This window comes from Anguilla anguilla, chromosome 10 (genome assembly GCF_013347855.1).
Source record: "Anguilla anguilla isolate fAngAng1 chromosome 10, fAngAng1.pri, whole genome shotgun sequence".
NCBI classification, from domain to species: domain Eukaryota; kingdom Metazoa; phylum Chordata; class Actinopteri; order Anguilliformes; family Anguillidae; genus Anguilla; species Anguilla anguilla.
The window spans coordinates 27,603,562-27,626,366 of record NC_049210.1 but is presented as its reverse complement, the minus strand read 5'-3'; the positions used below and the strand labels follow the sequence as shown (position 1 = coordinate 27,626,366).

Genomic DNA, 22,805 nt, shown 5'->3' with positions numbered 1-22,805 from the left:
TGTCCGAGCAAGGAGGCCCACAAACCTGACTAAGTTACTCCAGTTCTGTCAGGAGGAATGGGCAAACATTCCTGCAAAATATTGTGAGAAGCTTGTGGAAGGCTACCCCAAGCGTTTGATTCAAGTTAAGCAATTAAAAGGCAATGCCACCAAATACTAACAAAGTGTATGTAAACTTTTAACCAACTTAAAATCTGATATAGTACACAAAAGCTTAAATAAATCAGTCTCTTAGCTATTCTTTTGAAATGACCTCTTATGGAAATAAAGTAGATACATTAATTGACTTAACACAGAAAATGTATGGTAACATGAAATGAGTGGAGTTATGAAAAAATGAGTTTGAATGTCTTTAGCCTAGGTGCATGTAAACTTTTGGCCTCAACGGTAAAAATGAGTTTCCCGCAAAGATTATACAGATGCAAAAGCAACAGTTTAAATGTTTTATTTTTAGTTACCCAGGACGTGTAATGAGTGAGAGGTTTTCATGAGTCTGAGGGGGACTTGAACGTAGCCTCAGTCATCCAAAAGTGTCATAGGCAGACGTGTTACCCAGTGAGACCCCCCTATTTTAAACGAGTGCACTTCCATATGTCATTTTACATTTAAGGTACAATCAGATATTATTTGTGGGCTTGGAGCATTTGTGATGATGTAATCAGGCAGAAAAAAAGGAGAAAATGCAAAATCCTCTTAGTTTGGGGCTTTATTGTGAGGACGTGTGAAGTTGTTTGTGACTTCTGTCTGTGGAAATTGGTTTAGAAGGTACAGAAATTAATGTTTTTAAGGGCTGAGCGTCTGTGGTCATTGTGGTTATTTCTGTAGGGAACCCTGAAAAGTGCCAAACTCTCAGTGCTGTATGGTACAGGGGCATGCCGACCCTCCAAGGTGTAACTTGGCTGGATGGCACACCTGCCATCCCAATAAATCAGTAAATAGATTTATACATAATTGTTGAAACCGTACACAAAAGGAAAATACATTTATGTATTTATTTGTTTGTTTGATTGGCAGAGTAAATGCTCTATAGGTTCACTCATTACTTCTGCTCAATAACATATGATTCCATTCTGAACACAACATTACCTCTGAGAGGCAAGGCTTCGAAAAAGCTTCTGGTGGGTGTTTCCCGAGTTCAGCAGTGCCTTATTGGAGTGAAATGAGTCCCAGGCACTACTGGAAATCCTTGTGTTCCTGTAGTCAGGTATTGCTCTTGCAGTCAGTAAGGTGTCCTTTTTGATTTGCCATTCAAATGCGATCCAGACAGCTCCCCAGCTGCCCTGCCTCAAGGCGAAGTTGTCACGCGAGGTCTGCACTTACAGATTTCCTTTACGACATTTAATAGCAAATTCCAACTTTGGATTTAAACATTCCCGATTTCTAGGTGGTTACACTATTATTGTGGTATTAATTACATATAATAATAATAATTATAATAATAATCACAACAACTACAGCAAAACGAATAATAATTGGAGGAAGAAGAATTATTATTGTTATTATTATTGTTGTTGTTGTTCTGTTACTAGGCTAGCTGTCGACAGCCTCGCTTCTATTCGACATGTTTTCCCGGTTCTGGTTCCTTTTTGTGAACATGGATATTGTTTCAGTGTTGGTAGGAAAAGCAACGCACGGCTGTAATAATCCCGGTCTTTATATGGAAAAAATACCTAAAAGGCACACCTAAAGTTAACTGAAGTTTGGTCCCCCTCAACAATTTATATCCCATGAAATCTCCAAGCTAGGATTCCGACAACTCTGATTCGCTGGCTCTCCCCCGTACGCCTGGTCCACACCGCTTACTTCGCCTGTGCGTGACGGCTACTTCGCCGGACTGCTGCGGCTCGCATGCATGTGCGTGTCCACACCGCCAGCGTTGCTGCTGCGGCGCTGCTACTGCCAGCCCTATCTTTCTACATTGAGTTTTCCTTTGATAATGGCCATCAATAATAGAATGTTTGATTTCATTTCATTATAAATTTAATTTATATTTAGTTTAGACAGAAAAAGGTTAAGAAGCGTGTGCTCAATTGTAAATATATATATATATATATATATATATATATATATATATATATATATATATATATATATATGTCAGTTATGTAATTTTGCTGGTATGATGTCAATATGACTATCAACAGCGTCTAAGGCGCTGCTCGAGCCTCGCTGCAGCGGCGCGTCATCTAGAGTTTCGGCGTGGAGCCTATTTTTCACGCGTGAGGCGCGCGGTTCTCAGCAAAAATAGACAGCGAAAAGATATGTTGATAGTCATATTGACATCATACCAGCAACATTACATCACTGACACCTTTCACTATAGTTTCAATGTCTAGGCTATATGAATATGTCACACACATGAAAAAAATGTGAAGGGATTGCTGTATTTATTTATTTATTTATTATTATTTTTATTTATTTTATTTATTTATTTATTTATTTATTTATTTATTTATTTATTTATTTATTTTACAGCACACGCTTCTTAACCTTCTTCTGTCTAAACTAAATATAAATTAAATTTATAATGAAATGAAATCAAACATTGTATTATTGATGGCCATTATCAAAGGCAAATTCAGTGTAGAAAGATAAGGCTGGCAGTAGCAGCGCCGCAGCAGCAACGCTGGTGGTGTGGACACACACATGCGTGCGAGCCGCAGCAGTTCAGCGAGGTAGCCGTCACGCACACGTGAGGTAAGCGGTGTGGCCCAGGCGTTACAGTTTTCAGATGACCCCCGCCCCCCTTACGCGTGGACACAGAAAGGGGGCATCATCAGCGCAATCAAATAGGCGCACAGAGCTGCCAGATCGGAAGAGCGCAGAGAGGTTTTCCATTCAGAAATAACTCTCGGGTGGAGTTAACACCGCAGACGTATGGCAAATGAATCCATAACATTTTTATTTCAGTGAAAACGTGCTTGTTCCCCTACTGGCTAGACATTGTCACCAGTATTAAACTTGATTTTAGGAACTTATCAACTTTACCTGTGGCTGTGATTTGTGGCCATGGATACCCGCATGCGATGGAAAGTACAACCGTGGGCACAAGACCTTGTCCTTCCATTAGCAACAGTTATTATTTTTCTCGCTCCGCAAGTCCGTTCAGGTAAGTGACACATAGCATCGTGTCTCAGTACCTTTCTACAAGGACCTTATTTGCTGAAGGAAATGTTAACCGTCCTATATATCCGACAATATTTCCAGTGCAATTATATGAGCACATCCCACGCATTCCACGCCGTTTGTGATTCATAGCGGAATTTTTTTTTTTTTTTTTTAATTTCTGTGAATGCCATTTGATCACTTTTTATCCAAGCCTTTTCTGTTTAATGGCAACATATGCCTATTAATGCGAGATGTTTCTGTGCGTACCGTGTTCACTTGTGTCACCACCTTGCAGTCCCTGTTCGGCACTTCGGTCAAGTAGATTCTGTTTCCATATTCAAATTCATGTTTTTCTCAAACAAACTCAAAGCTGGGATTCCATATATGTGAATTCTCAGAGCCTATATGCAAAATGGCTGGCTGTTGATTCCAAAATGTTAATGTTTCAGATACAATAGCAAGGCCATCCTTCAGGATGTATTGCCTGACAAAGCATTCTAATTATTAAAAATAAAAGCATTGGGGAAGGGAGACGGCCTTCTTGAGCACTTTTTGTAATACTGAAGTGAGGACAGTCATGGTTGGCCATTACAACAGTGCCGGAAAAGTTGAAGTACGTCAAGTAGCCTACTGAAACTTCTTCATCATATGAGTGCAAAATCACATTTATATTTTTATATAGACAAAAAGATAAGACCAAAAAGATAAAACCATTCAAGATGACCAAACACCTTTTTGGCATCAACTGATGCAGCACTTCACAAGAAGATGCTGTTCCCGCAGTTCAATGTACAAAATCTATTTTTTAATTAAACTGGCTTTATTCATATGGATCGTTTTATATAATACCCCTTCCAAAATAATGGCAAAACACCTAGGCAAATAGTTTAATATTAGAAGGGACTGAAGCTTAAAGGCATCTTCAGCAACGATTGTAATCTTTTTGTTGTTTATATTTTTGTGAGTTTATTGCTTTGTTTTCTTCTGATCTGAAGTCCCAAATTATACAGATGTTTCAAATATTTATATTCATATGAGTGGACCCAGTTCATACAAAAGAATATGAGAGAATTTCATATTGATATCATCCATGCCCAGAAGTTTAGCCTTATTCAACCCTTGTAAAGAATATTTTAGTTCCTTAAGTGATATTGAACACAGCTCACTTTGGAAAGAAGTCTGAATAATGCAATTAAAAATTAACTTTTTTGATTGATTGATTTATTGATCGGTAGTTCAACTGAGTGATTGGCTGATTGATTAACTGATTCATAAATTGACAAATTGATTGATTTATTGGCTGAATGATTGATTGGTGTATTAATAAAATGATAAGCTAAAGGATTAACTGATTGATGTACCAATTGACTAATTGAAGGTTGAGAGAGGAATAGTCAAGACTGCTGCATTGTGTTCAGACAAGGTAGCAGTATGTGTTGATCCTGTGTCTCACTAAAAATCCAAAAAACCTCCTGCTACAAACCTCACTTTAGTCACTGTCTGTACCAGGGCAGCTATACTAAAACAACCAGTTCTAAGGCAACTACCTGGGCAGAGTGCACACACCTTAGGGCTTTTCTTTTATGGGGCTGTCATTTAGCCACAGCTACAGAAAGTGGATAGATCAGAGAAGTCAGTGCAGATTATGATTGTATAAAACACCAGATGAACATGCCCACTCGCCTAAGAGCAATGATTCAGCCTTGCTAGTTCAGCACTGGGAAATGGAAAGTAAAAATCTAGCATGATGGGACAGCTACCCCACAGTGCTCTATTTAAAGCCAGGAATGTGGTATCAATGTTTTTTAAATATATTTGTTGTAAGAAAACTAGCACTTTCATATTATAATCCTCTTAACAGTGATTTTGAAATCACTGAAAGTGAATTATTCTTGAAATATATATATATATATATATATATATATATATATATATATATATATATTTCATCTCTGGACATAATGGTATATCTGGGCATTACAACATTGTACTTTATCTGGGATATGACACTGTTCTGTATGCATCATGAAAACAGACAAACCATTGTTATATATCTATTCAGTGAATAAAATATCTGTGTTGTGATTGGCTGGCATACCTTCCCTTAATATTGCACTTTCAGGTGTGATGTAAGTCAGGAGTCGGGCCCAGTTTGATATATATATATATATATTTTTTTTTTCATATGAATTTCATATTGATATTGACAATATATCAATTTCACTAATAATTAAATATTTAATATTTTGAGTACAGTATAAATATTATTTCACAACAATCCTTCAATTAGAAACCATTGTAAATAAATAATATTTTAAAAAGTAGTAATAGTAGTAGTAATTACAATAATAATTAAAGTAACAATAATCATGTGTTAAATTTTGTATGTCTTTATGGCACTGTGATCACTATCCCTATGTGTCTCCACTATGATGATTTTTCCTGTGGTTATTTCCCACTGGAAAATCTGAATATTTTATTATGCTCCTGCTGTAAGTGGAGATTGTGAAATAATATTCACTTTTAATTCAAAACGTTTCTACAAAGAAAAAATGCTGTGGTGTACTTAATCATTATATTGTATATTCATAACACTCACACAGTGTGCTAATAAATGTAATGCATGTCTGACACAAACATTCTTATGTTATGTGGGTTATGGTTGACACAGCTGGTCAGCATGTGGTGAGTTATTAAACTTACAGTTGAGCCCAAAAGTTTACATACACCTAGGCTAAAGATATTCAAACTCAGTTTTTCACAACTCTGCACATTTCATGTTACCTTACATTTCTTTTGGCAAGTCAATTAGGGCATCTATTTGCACAAAATCAATTTTTTTCAGTTTTAACAGACCTCATCTGGAGCACCATTTTATGTTGTATTGTTCATTTTTTTCATGACTTTAATGGGTTGATGTGGTTATATATAGTCTGTCTGGTTGGGTTGACCTTCTTACTAGTCCACAGCAGAATCAGCATCCTACATTCTATGTGGATTGGGTGGTCACATACTGTAGCTGGATGGTCCCTTTCGGCTGCATAGTGGTCCTTCTTTCTGGCTATAGGTCTGCTGGTTTAGATCTCTCACTCATAAGTTTGTAAGATTCAATATTTATTTAACAGGCCTAATTATTTCTAAATTTGTATTTGTCTTTATTTTTTCTTTAGATATTATTCATTTCTGCACTGTACGCCCAAAGCAAAACTGTCAAAAGTATGGCTGTAATTTATCCAGAATGATTCAAAATGGGACGTGCTTTTGCTATCAAAAAATGTTTTTTAATGTCTTCATTTGCTCATTCTTTTAAAGAAGGTAGACAACCTGTTCAGGTTTTAAAAGTTATTGTTTTGGCAGGGGTATTGTCAAAATGTGAACGATACCAATCCCTAGTCATTAAATAATACTGTGGAGTTTGCATGTGAAATGACAGAGAATGCATTTCAGAAATATAAATGTGTTTCCCGCAAAGATTATACAGCTGTAAAAGCAATAGTTTAAATTTTTGACAATTATTAGTTAGCAAGCAAGTCACTTCACAATATTCCTTCAAAAATCATGTGAATATATTAAAATATATACTACAAATGTAAATGTTAAATTACAAATAAACATGCAGGGCTGTCTTGTGCATATAACGTGAAATGAACACAGCCTGAATTTTTATTTCTAATTCAACATTTCAATTTGTAATATATATTTTAATATATTCAAATGTGTTTTTTGAAGGAATATTGTGAAGTGACTTAACCAAAGGAATGTAGCTCCTCTCTGGACTACAGAGCTCGTGATCCAATCTTTGATCTTGCAGAGCATCACTGATTTGAGATGAGCTGCTTTACATAGAGTATGTACACACTTTGAACGGTATTGCTTAAAATATGTGCAGTAAAGTTTTATTCTGTTTATAATGCACATTCCTAGGTGATTAGTTATTTGAATTAGGAACAGGACTGTTGTAAATACTGATTTCTGCTTCTCTGTGTAACAAGAAACAGATCATATGTCTCATAACTGGTTGGGAATCTTTACTGACCTATTGCCTATACAAAGAGTCAATAAGGACGTGGCTGATGTTCATGTCTCTGAGAGAAAAAAATTGAAACAGGATGATTTATCTGTATGCATTTGTTATATATGTAGTGTACTTATTTTATCACAAATCCATATTGCAGTTAATATAATCTATAGGCCTACTTGTTGAGAAAAAAAAAATGGAAACACAAAAGGGTTATGTATTGTTGTGGGGTCAGTATGTGCTGTCTTTGGTTTTGGTGGAATTATACCCGACTGCACTCATTACATTGGTAGCTGCCTTATTGTGAATAAGATCCGACAGAAAGTTAATGAACAATTACAATTTTGATTACATTAAAATAATGTCATGATTAATCTATCTATCTTGCTAGATGCTAGCTAGCTAGCTAGAACCTTCTAGGACTTCACAAAAAGAGCGATATTGTGTTGACACTCAATAAAAAAAGATTGCAATTCTAAACTGTTTCTGGTTCAAATATTTTGGGAAAGGAGAACATTGCATATGTATTGAGTGAGCGAAAGTGAGCGAGTGAGAGAGAGAGAGAGAAAGAGAGAAGGGGTCCTCGCAGAGATGACACATGCAGAGCCCTGAAGCATGCTGAACACTGTGATGGATGGTCTTGTGACACCTCAGAGTTCACCATGACACCCATTTGCAGACGTACATGCAGAATGCGTTCATTTTACGAGCCCTTAGTGGCTTCATTCACTTACTCTCTTTTCCAAACATTACTGGGTGGGCCCGACTGGCTAGTAATGATTTAAGGCTTGGGGATCATTGATTTTTAAATAGTCATTATAGCTACCTTAAAACATTTAAGTTGTTTCTCTCTAACTTCTCTGTAACCACTCTATACAGTAGCTGATGGTATTTATTACTGTAGAGTTCACAACCTTGTTTATCTTTCCCTCTTCCTCCTGTTCTAAAAACATGGAGAGACAGGGCATTCATTATGGAACCCTGTATGGTCCAGATGTGTCGCCCTTTTTCAGGTCCGAATAAAGCAGATCTCAGATCTGAGGGAAAGGGGGGGCTTTATGTACTAAAGGGGTCCCTGCAAACTGCAGGGCCCCATGTCCCTCTGTGATGGTTCTCTCAAAAGGACCGACTGTAGCATGGCCCAAATGCATCTATTAAACAATTTCATATATGAAACAGAAATGACAATAGAGGATGCTAGTAAATACACTTATCAATACAATGAAGTGAAAAACTTTCACCTTTACCATGTTGCAACTAAGCCATTAGAAAATAATATTTTTGCCCATTTAGAATCTCTAATTTAAACCTTGTTGGAGTATTACCAGGGAAATGATTTTGTCCATCCATCCCTCTGTTACCTATACTCGCTTATCCTGAGCAAGGTCACCGGGGATGCTGGAGCCTATCCCAGTGTGGGGACGCTATAGCAAATACGCAGGATTTAAAATAGCATATCTTTATCTATGGTTATGGAAAAATTCTATGAATTATATCAGCAGATCCTTCTCCTTCAGATGAACTACTGCCTCAAAAAACTACATGAGCAATAATTTTGTTTTTCCCCATTGTGACGCTAGCTGACCGATCGTTCACAAGTCACATTTAAACAAATAAAAATTAACACTGTCAGCGGTGATTAACAAATCTACCAAGTATTTTAATAACTGATCTGCAGGCGTGTAAATATGACAACACACTTTGTAGAGCAAGTTTTCCACCTGGTGCATGTACATTGAATTTCTAATTATTATTATTATTATTATTATTATTTTATTGTAGATCATCAAAACCAATGGTGAAAAGCCAAAATACGCAAGGAGCCCCCAGGACCGATTCTGAGAACCACTGGCTTAAATGCTCTTGTCGGTCTCTTAAATGCTAAAAACACGTTCCTTCCTAAATGCCAGTCTTACAATGATGGCTAATTTCGTTAAATTCTGTGTGTGTGATTTCATTGTGTGTTGTATGTTATCCAGCAAATAAACCGTAAGACTCTTAATTTGCTTCGTGAAACTGAAAATTTTGCAGTGTTTATCCCAAAATCGAGATTATAGTAGCTTTGTCACATCCGTGAAGCATGGCCCAGGTAGACATTTACTGAATGTACACCACTGGCAAGCCGTCAAACACATTTGACAGATTGAATATTTGCCGGTTAGGTAGCTAGTCAAATGGCTTGGTAGCCGAAGTTGCAAACTGTTTTAGCATAGGACGACCAAATATAGCAAATACGCGTTAGCTGATTACGCTTTCTGCCAACTAATTATTTGGTTAAGTAGGCTAAAGGAAATAGTAAAAATGACTTGGCTACCGAAAAAACTTCAGAGGAGGATTATTTTATGGTCGTCTAGTGCAGCTGTAAATAGCACACGCCATAATGAAATCACTACGAAATTGCATGCCTGCATTTTCTTATTTCGCACAGGTGGACCGTGGACGATGAGTCGGAGCCGCAATGTCAAGGCCAAGAGGTGCCACCTCCCACCCCAGTGACCATAGACTGTAGCCCCTACTGTAGAATAGTCCTCTGCAGTAATAAGGAAGTGACACAAACCGTACCTCATTGGTCCACAACAAATATTATAACAGTGCCCAAATGACGCAATAAATCATGAAATCGACCCATGGACAGTCATAAGATGAATAAAATACACATATTATGACTATTTGTTCTTGTGAGAAAAAATGATTGACTTTGTATTTTGACCGCATTTGTACCGTAGACTTACATGGAAACCGGATATGAAAACACCTATACTGGAGCCAACCGCAGTGGCGCTAGTGAGCAACCAGGAACAACAAGACCAGGAAATGAGCTTCAAAAATGAAGTCTGGTTTTGGCCGCTTGGATTTAAGTGATAAAATGATCCCAGATTGGGAGTGCCCCACAGAGTGCTGATAGTTAGTTAGTTAGTCCAGGTATAGTCTGAAGAGATGAGTCTTCAGACCACGGCGGAAGATGGGCCATGACTGAGTGGTTTGTAGAGGAACAGGGAGTGCTTTCCACCACTGGGGAAATGTCCAATCCTCACAAAATTTAAGCTGGTCTGAATTCTAGAACAGCTGGTGCACATGAAATCACACCTCCTCATTGTGTGTTCACCACCAACCTCACCATGAAATCTGCAGTGTGTCAGGTACTGGTGCTTCAGAAGCTTCTCTGAGCTTCCTGGCCTTGGCTCTGGTGACCACCTCACACCATGATGAATCTTGCACTGGTATATTGGCCAAGCAGTACCCAGTAAGATGGGATATATCCATAGTCTCTGGCAACCCCAACTTTCATTAGGAAAGCTTGTTTATGCACTTCAATGTACAACTCTGTTTCTTCCCGGGGAACAGAAAACACAGTAATTGTTTCTTCCTCACTCCATGCATCTGTAGGGACAAATCTTGCCTGAACAAGTGTATGGTAGCAACAGAGTAGAGTTGACAAGATTTCCCATTTAACAGTACCATGTTTATGGGTTCTAAGTCCTATGCTACTGCTACCTACTAATTTGGCCAGTGTACATAACATGGACTTGCAGTTTTAGGCTTTTTTGAAGGACTGTTACGCCGTGTATGTCCTGGTTCTCCACAATTAAAACACATCAGTGCCCGGTCACTAGGTTGAGGTTTTGTTGGGGTAGGTTTTATCAGAAAAGACCTACTCAGCTTAGCTGGGTTAAAGGAGATGGCTTCTGATCCACCACCTTTCCCCAACCCCTCAGACTTGTTCTTACCTGGTCAGAACAATCCAGCATAGCAGAATCTCCCTGGTCCTCTATGAGCTGTGATGTGTCTTCACCAGCTTGTCCACACATGTGGCAGTGATGGGGTTGTGCTCCTTGACCCAGGTCTGCACCTTTAGCACTGCCACCATACTTAACCCACTTGCAAAATAAGTCATTGAGGCCAGCTTAGAGCTCTTCTGGCATCTCCAGGTTGAGAAACCAGTGGTGATGTGTTTTGCTGCTGATTTCATATTTATTCAGCAATGTCTACTTCCCCAGTTCATAGTTTTTGGTGCTAGCATGCGGCATGGCCACAAATGTACATTAGGCCTTGTCTGACCGTAGCAGTGTAAGGTGGATTGCCCAGTCTTCTTTTGGTGTGGGCAAGTGCTATCTCAATCCTGTTAGGGTGCACTGGCAGCTGCAGATGTGATGCGCTACATGTAAGTATACTGCCAACTGTCCATTATCCATGTTGTTGCAAAGCAGAAGTAAAATACAGTACATTTGCAATACTTAACTACCTCATTTATTCATCAAGAGAATAGAAATGATTATACATGCCATTTTATTAACTAAAAATATTTTATGCCGGCAGGACTTCTCTGGAAACAAGCAAACAGAGAATAAAATTAATAAAATTAATAAATTTAATAATAAAATTAATAAAATTGCACCGCGTAGTTCCCAACACTCAGTGCACACCTTTTCTTAAACAGTCAGTGTTCATTTGCAGGTGTGTTTGTATAAGATTCTTGTACAAGATTCTTTGTATAATGGCACTTTAAGTGTTGTGAAAAACTCAGAAGCGGGTTCAACACATTACACTATTATTATTATTATTATTATTATTATTATTATTATTATTAAGAAGCTAGGTGTTGGTATAATAAGGCATTAACCAGGCACCAGTATTTGTATCAATGAAATTCCACCAAATTCCACAGTATTTGTTCATACTTCCCTGCTGAAAATTCAACTACAGTCCAGCTTTGACCAGCCATGGATCAGTTATGACCAGCTACAACCAGCTTAGAATCCTCGCTGGTCTTAGCAGAAATTGTCAGCAGGGCATACTATTAAAGTGTGTTTGCATCACTCTCTCTCATAAAGACTTCTTACAATCTGAATACTGCTGTATTGCTCGTCTTCTACACAGATATAGGTGGATATGTATTCTTCCTCACAATAAAAGTTTCATTAGACATTGTCTGGTAAAAAATGTATTTTAAAAAAAAAAAGTATGTCAGCTGTGTTATTTACGATATTCAGCTTACACTTAGATAGTGGAATGCAGCGATCGACCATGGTAAAAAATATAACTAAATATAATTAGCTGGACAATTGTATAGTTTTAATGTGTTGTACTGCAGTTATGAACTGCATCTTTATTGGGCCACCAAATTGTTGTGATGATAGGTACACTGCATTTATTTGATAAACTTTAAACACATATAGTGACCTTTAAAAGTTAGGGAACAGTAGAGTGAACTTTATTTTGCTATATACTTAAAGCATTTGGATTTGACATAAAAAGATCAACATCACAAAAATAAAATAGATGGGTTTGTAAGAGTCAAGATTGATTGAATAGGCCTGAATATGTATCAGTATGTATGTATTTAGCTGGCCAACCTTTCTGTTGCATGAATGAGTGTATGTTTCTTGGTATAAATGTCTGTTTGTAAATGTGAATGTTACATGCTGCAAGGGAAATGCCCCCATGGGGATAATGAAGTATTGTATGAATGTATGTACAATATTCATTTTACAAGCAGTATTTATTGTAAGTAGCAAATATACAAGAACTTGTACATTTAGTAAAATTAACTTGACAACCAAGTATTTATAAACATTATGTTTTGTGGAGGAATATGCTTCCTGTAGGTTTTCACCAGCAGTTTTGTACATTCATTTAAATGTATTGCTTGAGGTAATTTGAGGTATTTGACACTTTGGTGTCACACAAAGTTTAAATGACATTGTAAAATGGTAAGATGAAAAAACACAGGGCCAAGTGACTTGAAACAATTTAGAAAACATTGGGTAGCATTGCTTTGGAATACTGCTTCTTTAATTTTGGTGAGGCAAGATAGCCTATATAGTTTGTAGTACAGTAACTTGGCATCATTTTGATATCAATACTTTTAATGGCAGGCCTTGATTTAGCCAGTTTGAATGAATGAGTTATAGACAGTGCTTTGTATGTGTGAGTAACTTGGCATTTTTGTTGAAAACATGTTTTTTATGATATTTTTTTTTTTTGCAAAGTGTTTGTTATAAGAAAGTGAGAACAGTAATGCATATAAATGTAGAGGATGAGAAGTATGCGTACATACAGATACATGCAAACACGCATATAGCGTAGGCAGTGGCGGATGTGCACTGGTTTGATTGGGAGGCAGAGCGAGATTTCGGGGGGCCAAGTTGAGGAGATGATTCATGATGAACAGTGGAAAAATGTGAAGTAACCCTTTAAGAAACAGTTGTGGATTATGGCTGTCCTTGTATGAATTTGTACAGTCTGATGAACACGTACCTGTCAGGAGGTGAGCCTGACAAGACGCTGGCTTAGCTGTGCTAAAATAACGGGGAATTGTTTGATTGGAATCCGCGTGTGGCATGCATTCCAGGGTAATTGATTGATAGCTGGTTGCACTGGCGAGTGATTCTTGTTGAAATTAGTTAATGGGCCAAGTTATATAGAGGTAAAGGAAGATGTAGAAGACAGAGACGCCTGTACTGACGAAGGGGTTTCCTCATGTGAGGATTTAAAACCTTTGGTTTTGGACTTATTTTGCTTTTGTTTTTGAGTGAGTGGTTTGTGTGTCGCGTTTCTGATGGTGGCTTACTGGAGGACGGTCTTAGAGGAGGAGAGACGCTGCACTGGTCCCGTGAGAAAGAAAGGGGAGGCAAGGAGAGACAGCGCTGGTGGCACCAGGTGAACAGGCGGCACTGAGGGTACTCCGGATCCTGGGAATCTTGAACCAGTGCCTGCTCCCTAACAGTGTGTGGTCACGTGAGACTAGGTTGGCGGCACTGGCGACTGGGACCAGGCCAGAATGCAGGGCGCAGCAGTGCAGTCCAGGACACAGCCCAAAAGCGGTCCAGGAATTGAACCAGTGCCTGCTCCCTCGCTAATAGTGTGGGGTCGCAGTGAGACTCCAGTTTGACGGCGACTGGGACCAGGCCCGAGTGCGGGGCGCAGCAGTATGGTCCGGGACATGGCCCAGAAGCCTAGGAAAGAAGCGTGGACGGGCTGGAGTCAGCGTGTTTTGTTTGGGTTTGGTTTTTTATTTTGGGATGTAGAAAGGCCCAGCATAGAGCCGTGGGCCGGACTACATCCCACCCCTTATTTCTTTTGTTACTGTTCAGTGTGTGTCCTGTGGTGTGTGTGTGGGTGTAAGCAAGGGCATGTAAGTGAGAACCCCTCAGAGTTGGTGACTTCCCCCCCCTTAGACGACTGTGTGGGGTCTCCCCTCCCGGAGAGGGACTGAGTTCAGGGGAACCAGAGTGGGAATCACTATATGGTGTGCTGAATATGAGCACGTGTGGTGGGAAACCTGAAGTGGCTTACGTGTGTGTGCTGTGTTGAGGGGTGTGTGCTCTTACCTGTGCTGGGGCTCCGTAGGAGGGAAGGGGGGCCATAGGCGGTGTGTAGTAGAAGTAGGAGGAAGTAGAAAGGGTTGGGGTTAGTGTAAGGTTGTGGCGTACTCTATTTTTATGAACTGTGTAAAACCTGTAAAAGAAATAAAGAAATTTGCCTTTTACTTACCCCGTCCTGGTCTCATTGTGGTGGGTGGGTTCCTGTTAAGGGAAAAGGAAAAAGCTGGTTAATGTTGGGTGGCAGGAGGTAGCATGTGCGACTCGTGACATACCGTTTAGCACTTTCGCTTTGCTATATATGTAAAACAATGGCTGTGACAAAGGGTGCAGTGGCGTAAGTATAAAAAAAAAAGCTTGCACCATTAGCAAATGAACAGAAATATCCCCAGTGTATGTGCTCACTCATCTGATGGCCATGCAACGAGCCTTCATCGACAAAATTCAGCAAGCTTGTAGAATTTGAGGTCCGTAGGTTGCAATGTGTGTACCCTTCTGTCCTGCCTGCTCCATTTTCTGTTATTTCGTTGAGATGCACTTTCAGTGTTTCTATGGTTTATAAGGCATTTTGATAGGCTTAGCTGCTCGCTATTTTGCTTAGCGAAACAGGGGAAAATAGCAGCACACGCGTATGTCCCAGCAATCTTTGCATATTAGAAAATAACAGTAGTACGAGAGAAATGAGAAGAAATGATGAAATTGAGTAATTGAAACAATATGTTATAAGCAGAATGGGCATGTAGGTGAAGTCTGACGTGATCACAGACTATAGTGCAAAGAAAATAGTGACCATGAGTGAGATGGGTTTCCTTATTGAACGGTATAAAACAGACGGTATAGGTAGTTACACATTGAATTAGTTATTGTAGCACAAACTGCGCTGCGAAACTGTAGTATAAACAGGGGTGGATTTAGTCATTTTGGGGCCTAAGGCAAACACAGGCATGGGGCCCTCCACATCCCCCGTTCTCCCCCTTTTTCAATCCTTATTTATCTAAGAAATACCTACTTGTAACTTCTTCTCTTCACCAGTCTTCACACAGCAATATTGTCCAGATATCTGGAATTGCATCAATTATTAATTCAAGTGACGGAGAACCGTAATAAATTGGAGCTAGCTTGCTAATAATATTAAGTTAATAGGCTTTGATGGCCAGTAGCGAGAGGGGCAACAACTGGGGGGATTGTGAGGTGAGGGAGCTGTTGATAATTAGAAATGAAAACGAAATAAAAAAACAATTACGCTTCCTCATATGTTCCTTCAGCCTTGATGCCCTTTTTTGATTAAATCTCCTTTGTTTTTGTTTTATTCTTCTTGTTCTGATTGCTAATTTAACACCCAGCTTTATTCTCGAACAGTTTAGCTAGCAAAACCAGAAACACCAGGGGAAACATTTTGCAAGGCAGTTGTTTCAAAAATATCAAACAACAATCATTCAAGAGAGACAATGTTTATTGTGCACGAGATACATAATCGCACGCGCCACAGCGAAACCCGCAGATTCTTCTCTGCAGTGTAAAGATGTTCATACTGGGCAAAAGGTGGATTAAGAACATCTGTGGAAATTGATCATCACTAATTCTACCCCGGGTCTGCTACAGCATTTTAACCTGGCTTGGCAGTGTAAAGACTGCTTTAGTGTCGTCAGTAGCCGCCGTGAAAAAGGTTGTTACCTTTGGCAGTTTTGCTAAAAACTTTCTGTTTCCTCCCGCTTTCTCCTTTTTTCAGCACCGCTGGGGTAGCTTCGCTTCATTTTTCAACAGTCTGTACACCACTCCAAGCCGTTTCCACGAGTTGGCTAGCGTCTTCCTGAATCATTTCCGCAGATGCGCAGTAATCTCATGGAATAGCCTAGTCCAATGTAGTGGGGACTGAGAGGGACCCCTGAGACACTCATGAATTAGGCATTCTGATGCCATTTTAGCGTATGGATTTTTGGAAAGACATAATTAATTAGTTAAAAGTAAAAAAAAAAATTTCTTAACCATAAGTTTATGAGGCGTTTTATGGGGCCCTGGGTAGTTTGGGGCCTAAGGCAATTGCCGACCTTTGCCTAATGGTAAGTCTGCCTCTGAGTATAAATGTGCTTTTCTGACGTTCAGCACAGTAGTAGTTATAATTATGAATGAGTCATGTTTTGAAATATAATGTTTTAATGGGGTGTTGCAGACAGTTAAAACATAGTAATTGTTTGTATGTGGGTACATAGGGAAACAATGTAGTTAGTAGAAATGTAGTTAGTAGAAACACCACAGTGGTCAGCTGGTGTAACTTTTTATGAAAATCAATACATTTATCGTCATGAAATGCATATGGCTGGCCATGAGTGATGTTTGGTAAACATCTGCATTGAAAATTCTGATATTTTAATAAGTGAAAAAGCAATAGACAATTATTAGTGACTGATATAGCCAGGGCAATGTTTGACTGATATAGCCAGGGCAATTTTCACTGGAGACTTGTTACATCCCGCCTTATAAGTTCAAAGTCCCAGGTCACTTGTGAATGGTTTAAATGGATTTTGAAAATAGACACTTCATGCTACAATTATGGTAACAGCAATGACTGTGCTGTGAAGTTTAGGTAGCAAACAACAAGGCTGTATCCTTTTGACGTAATTTACATATAAACTATACACTCAGATCGCCTAGTTTCACTCACTGCGGCCAAGCGGAATCGATAACGTTTCATAAAATATATAACTTTAAAAGATTTAATTCAATCTTCTACTGGGACTTTTGCCGTTTATTGAGGGTGTGACAGAACATTTTGGTGCCGCTGACTATAATCGAATGTTTTTCACATTTACCATTCGATTGAGCAAGTACCATTCACAGTACATTTTTATGGGTTAGTGCTGTCAGATTGTGCTAGCTACTTTACATTAACCTTGTACGGCGATCAATAAAGTCTAACAGCATAGTACCACTTACTTCTTGTCACTTCTACCACCACTGTAATGAACTAAAAAAAGGCTACAAACTACCTTTTTTGTGAGAAATGTGTTGTTGAGCTCATGCGCATATATTGCATGCGACATTCTAAAGCTCCGTTTTGCACTCCGTACTATATAGCTAGCTAGCTATGGCACGTCCTCACCTCTGTAACGTTATTTGTTGTCCTCTGTGTGTCCATACATCTGTATCGGTGGTCGTAGCTGTGTGTCCTTAGCTCCTACTCATGCGTGCAGGATAGCATCCATACGCGCTAACTAGGTTAGCTAAAGTAGGCAAAACGCGAACATGTTAGGGTTAGCTAAAGTAATGTTCGACGATAAAGCTGTGCTTAAAAATGTCGTGCCGTACCACATGCACATGCGTCCTATTAAACAAAGCACCACCTGCGCATGCATCCCACAAAATGTCCCTGAAAAGTCGTCCGTGAGTGAGTGAGTGAGTGACCACAATTTGCCATGCATAGCCCACGACGCCAGTTTTAGTTTCATTAGTAGACGATACACGACAACTATGCTGAATACAGAGATTCACAGCGCCACCTTTGTCGCTCTGGTCGTTCATTTAAGAAGCACCCCCTCCCTGCAGTCTCATCTGCAACTACACCCCCCACCCATGACATAATGGACAATACTGTCTATCTGGGCATTCATAAAAATATTCTTTCACCACTAAAAAATGTTTACATGATTTTTAAAATTCAAGTTTTAGCTGGACTAAAACAATAAATTGACTTTTTCAAACATCATGTAAACCGACTGACTGACGCATTCACTCTGTGGTAGCAGTAAAAGACACGGCAGCTGACGAAACATTGTCAATGATTTTTCATAATTTCTTGGAAAATACTATAATCATTGAGGACTTCTTGGCATAGCTAAGCCATATGCTTGCTGATAGACCTACCTGACATTGTTTTCTGGAGTAAGACAGAAGCAGATAGAACTGTATCATTGATTTACTGTCTCTGTCTCTATCTACTGAAGACAGATAAAATTTCATCATTGCTATGTAAGTATTACTGCTCAAACATTTCGGTTATTTATGTTATTTTTGAAATTGAGTGTCTTTAAATTGGTTAGTGGTATTTTATAATGAGTATTTTTTTTTCCTGGACAATTGCATTTTTGGCACTTTATTTCTTCCAAAATTATGAATATGAATTTATCTAAGTAATTGTAGTATTGTAAATGGTACAAATGTCTTACTTAATTTGAGCCAATTTTCAAGTCTGTGGTGTTCACATCTGGAGTTATAAAGCTTTAAATAGGGTACCCCCTAAATGGGCAAGGATTGGCCAGATTTGGCCAGTCATTTACATTAGCAGTGCACCACTGTGAAATAGCTGTCTGAAAGCAAGAATTATTTTGGTCAGATGTGTTGGTGGTTTCAAAGATGAAGACAGATCAGTAAGCACAACTGAGCTTCTGTTGTATCCTTATGGCCTGGCAATATTTTATGAGGTTAACTGAACGTGTAGATGGTATGTCATACTGCAGCATATGTTCGGTTAACGACGGGTAGATGTGGTCCAAAAGCATGAGTTGAGAAAAAAAAGACTAAATTATTAGTGAGCAAATAAGCATGTATAAGAAATTTGGTTCAGATGGGGCTTGAACCTGTGACTCAAGGATCCATAAACTGTGAGGTTACCACAAAGTGACTAGCTGTAGTGACAGGCTATTTTCTTGGGTAAAAAGATATGTCCATTTTGCGTGTGTATGCAACATTTTGATTGGCTGGTGTTGGTGAAGAATTGGCTGGTGTACGTAAAATTACAGTTAGGTCCACAAGTATTTTGACAGTGACACAATTTTCATCATTTTGGCTTTGTACGCCACCACAATGGATTTGAAATGAAACAATCAAGATGCGATTTAAGTGTAGACTTTCAGATTTAATTTAAGGGCTTTGTCAAAAATATTGTATGAACAATGTAGAAATTACAACCATTTTATACATAGCCAATATACAATGTGCTGTGGTAGACTGCTAAAATAACAATAACTTTGTGAATGTCCAAATATTTATGGACCTGACTGTACCAATGGGGAGACATATTCTTTGTGGGCTAGGAGGCAGGACAAAGGAGAAAACACAAAATCCCCTTAGTTTGGGGCTTTATCGTGTGGCCATGTGAAGTTGTTAATGAATTCTGTCTGTTGAAATGGGGTCAGAATGTACTGAAATTAATGTTTTTAAGGGCTGAGAGTCTGTGGCTGTTGTGGTTATTTCTGTGGGGAACCCTGAAAACCAAGCCAAACTCTCAGCGCTGTATAGGTATGGGGCATGCCGCCCTGCCAAGGCGTAACTTGGCGGGATGGCATACCTACCATCCCAACACAGACGTTCCAAGCATCACAAACACCTGCACTGTGAATTCCAGTGCCACAGGATGAACACAATGCACACAGAGATCCCCTGGCTAGGGTCATAGGGACATTTTAGGGACGGTAGGGGTGGTGTGGAGCACTGTGCGATGTATGAGTGTAGTGGGGATCTTAGGAGCATTGGGTGCAGTTCTGTAGAAAACATTTTTCTGCAGTGGCGTGTCGGGCCAGATTGAGATGGTACAGCTGCTACAGATCCAGGGAGAGTTTTTGGAGAATATTGAACTAATGCTTCAAATGAAATCATCTCCTTTTAAATCTCTGTATCTGTTCATTTTGATGGGCCTTGCTAATTAAATATTAAGTAATATTGAGTGATGATTATATAATATTAATGTTTTGGTTTAATATAAAAGATAAAAGATATATAAAAGAGCCTTACTTAACCCTAAATAAGTTGTGAATATTTATAATTCTATTAATGAACCCTTTAACATTAAAAAACCAGAGACCATGCCATTGGGAATTTAGACTTTAAAATAAAATTAAAAATTACTCCAACACTGGAAATGCAGTACCCTCCTCCTTCCATAATTTTTCTGAAATAATTTGAACTAAAAATGTACCATTTTTTGTGCCATTTTCTTCACAGAAGAAATTACTTATTTAAAAATATTTCACTTTGTATTTCTTTAACTACTTTTTCCATTTTGGGTTTTGCACATGTTGGTGCTTTTCTCAGTGTGTCTGTAATATGCCTCGAAACATTGTTGGATTTGATTCAGCTGTCCTTTAATTTAAAAAAAAAGAAAAGTTTTGCAACATATGGTTTCATAATCTTTATAAAATGAGCTCACTGGGGGTGCAGAAATCAATGCTATAATGCTATAATGCTGGACAATAAAAAGTTGTACAATTGGTGGTAATAGGAAGTATTATGCTGCCTTTCTAGTGTTAAATCATTACTTTTTCCTGTTATGCTGCATTAATAAGGTAACAGATTAACAATAATCAACAAGCGTTAAGTGTGTTAAGACCCAGCTTCCCTCCATGGAATCAAAGTCAGGACAATGCAAGAATGCACCAAATGCAACAAACACTTTACTAGAGAAAATTTTATTGTATGTCACACCAGCCAGTGGAAAGATCACTGAAACACAAGACAACCTTCAACACACTGGTCATCTTACCTGGCTTAAATACCCTCAGTCTCTTTGTTCCGGAATGACATATGTTGTGTATCTCAACATTGCATGCTATTAGTCTTGCCCAATACCTTATGGTGCCTTTGTGTCCACTCAGTGAGGGAAGAGACCAATCCCCTGCAGGCCCTTGTCCTCAGGCCACGCAATTTGCAACCTAGACCTCAATGACCAGGTCTCACTTGCTATACAAAATCAATGAACCTCCAAACCCCTCCAATTAGGATAGACAATGAAATGAATACAAGTCATATTTTTTAATGTGTCATGAATTGTTCATTAATAGAAATTAAGCATTAACTTAAATACTTCCATGCTAGTTCTCAGACTCAGTCACAAATATGTTTTAAGGTGAGTGTGTTCAGGTCAGTGTGAGAGCCATCTCTGTATGTTCAGGTCAGCATTCATACTGGTGGCAGTGTAGTATAATTGGTAAGGATCTGGTCTTATAACCTAAAGGTCACAGGTTAAATTCCAGGGTAAGACACTGCTGTTGTACCCTTGAGCAAGGTACTTAACCTGCAGTGCTTCACTATATACTCATGTAAATGCTATGTAAAAGTTGTGTAAGGTGCTCTGGATAAGAGCATTACATGTAATGTAAGTGTGAGATTATCTTGCTGTGAATTTTCCCCACTTTGGAATTTAAACTTGCACAATGATTACCGATGGAAGTGTTGCATTTCAAAGTTGTTTAGTATTAGGTCAACATTATAAGGTATAAATATTAAAAGGGGTCTAATGATGAACTTCATATACAGGGGTTGCAGAAAACAGGGCCCTGGTCAGTGTTTCCTAATGGAGGCAGAGGATAAGCACCAATAAATGTGTTGACCTTTATGTCTCATATCAGGAAGGGTGAGAAGTCATCTTAAACCTTCCCAAATTCTCCCACATCACTCCTCTGCTGAGGTCACTTCACTGGCTACCGGTTGCTGCCAAGATCAGGTTCAGGACATGATTCGCTTCTATACGCCTGCTCGACCAGTCCGCTCTGCAGCAGCAGGGCGCCTTGCACCCCCTCCCACCCGAGTAAAGGGATCATGGAGCTTCTCCACTCTAGCTCCCCAGTGGTGGAACAAACTTCCTGTCCCTCCTCAAACCTCTCCCTCACTACCCATCTTCTGCTGTGGTCTGAAGACGCATCTCTTCAGACTATACCTGGACTGATTTTCCACCACTCTGTGAATCATTTCACTTTAAATCCCCCCTTTCATGACACTCATGTTACATGTACCTCCATTCCAGAACTTTTTGTAATTTGTAAATGTCCTAATATTGTAGCTTGTTCTTCTCCCTAGTTTGGCTTGGCATAAGTTTGGTCAGAGTAATGGTCACTGCGTGAACTGAACTGTGTTCTTGGCTATACATAGCTGTACGAAATGAGTATTGTATTTTATTGAACCTGTGTTTTGTAGTTGTCCAATGACCATGATATGCACTTTTGTACGTCGCTTTGGATAAAAGCGTCTGCTAAATAACTGTAATGTAATGTCTGAGCATGTGCAGGACAGTGACACTACTGCTTTCTTCTCTCCCCCTGCAGCTGAACCTGCTGATCTCCTGAAGATATTCGATTTTCCCAGTCTGCCAGAAGGAGTGACAAAAACAACAGGTTTCTGTGCTCATAGGAAGTCTTCCAAAGGACCTGATGTGGCTTATAGAGTATCCAAAGAAGCACAGCTTAGCGTACCCACCAAACAGCTTTACCCTGGTGAGTAAGCCGAACACCTTGGTGGGGGCTTGGTTACATGGTGAAGTTGCTGTATGTAATAACGTACAGTATGTCATTTCAGATTAAAATCATTAACTTTCAAAACACATGCATATGATACAGAAACCCTACCCACAATAAAATATAAACACAGTT

The 22,805-nt window shown here is 39.0% G+C and overlaps 1 protein-coding gene across 2 annotated transcripts in view; it reads left to right on the top strand.

Moving 5' to 3' along the window:
- Positions 1–2,748: 2,748 nt before the first annotated feature.
- Positions 2,749–22,805, top strand: part of LOC118237099 (collagen alpha-1(V) chain-like) — a 132,730-nt gene continuing 112,673 nt past the window's right edge. The window contains exons 1-3 of one of the 2 annotated variants that reach the window (XM_035435537.1): positions 2,749–2,875; positions 2,972–3,109; positions 22,482–22,649. In XM_035435537.1, coding sequence (XP_035291428.1) covers positions 3,010–3,109; positions 22,482–22,649 — 268 coding nt within the window. In that variant the 5' untranslated portion in view covers positions 2,749–2,875; positions 2,972–3,009. Of the gene's footprint in view, positions 3,110–22,481; positions 22,650–22,805 lie in introns of both variants that reach the window. The other variant, XM_035435536.1, reaches the window with a different exon arrangement.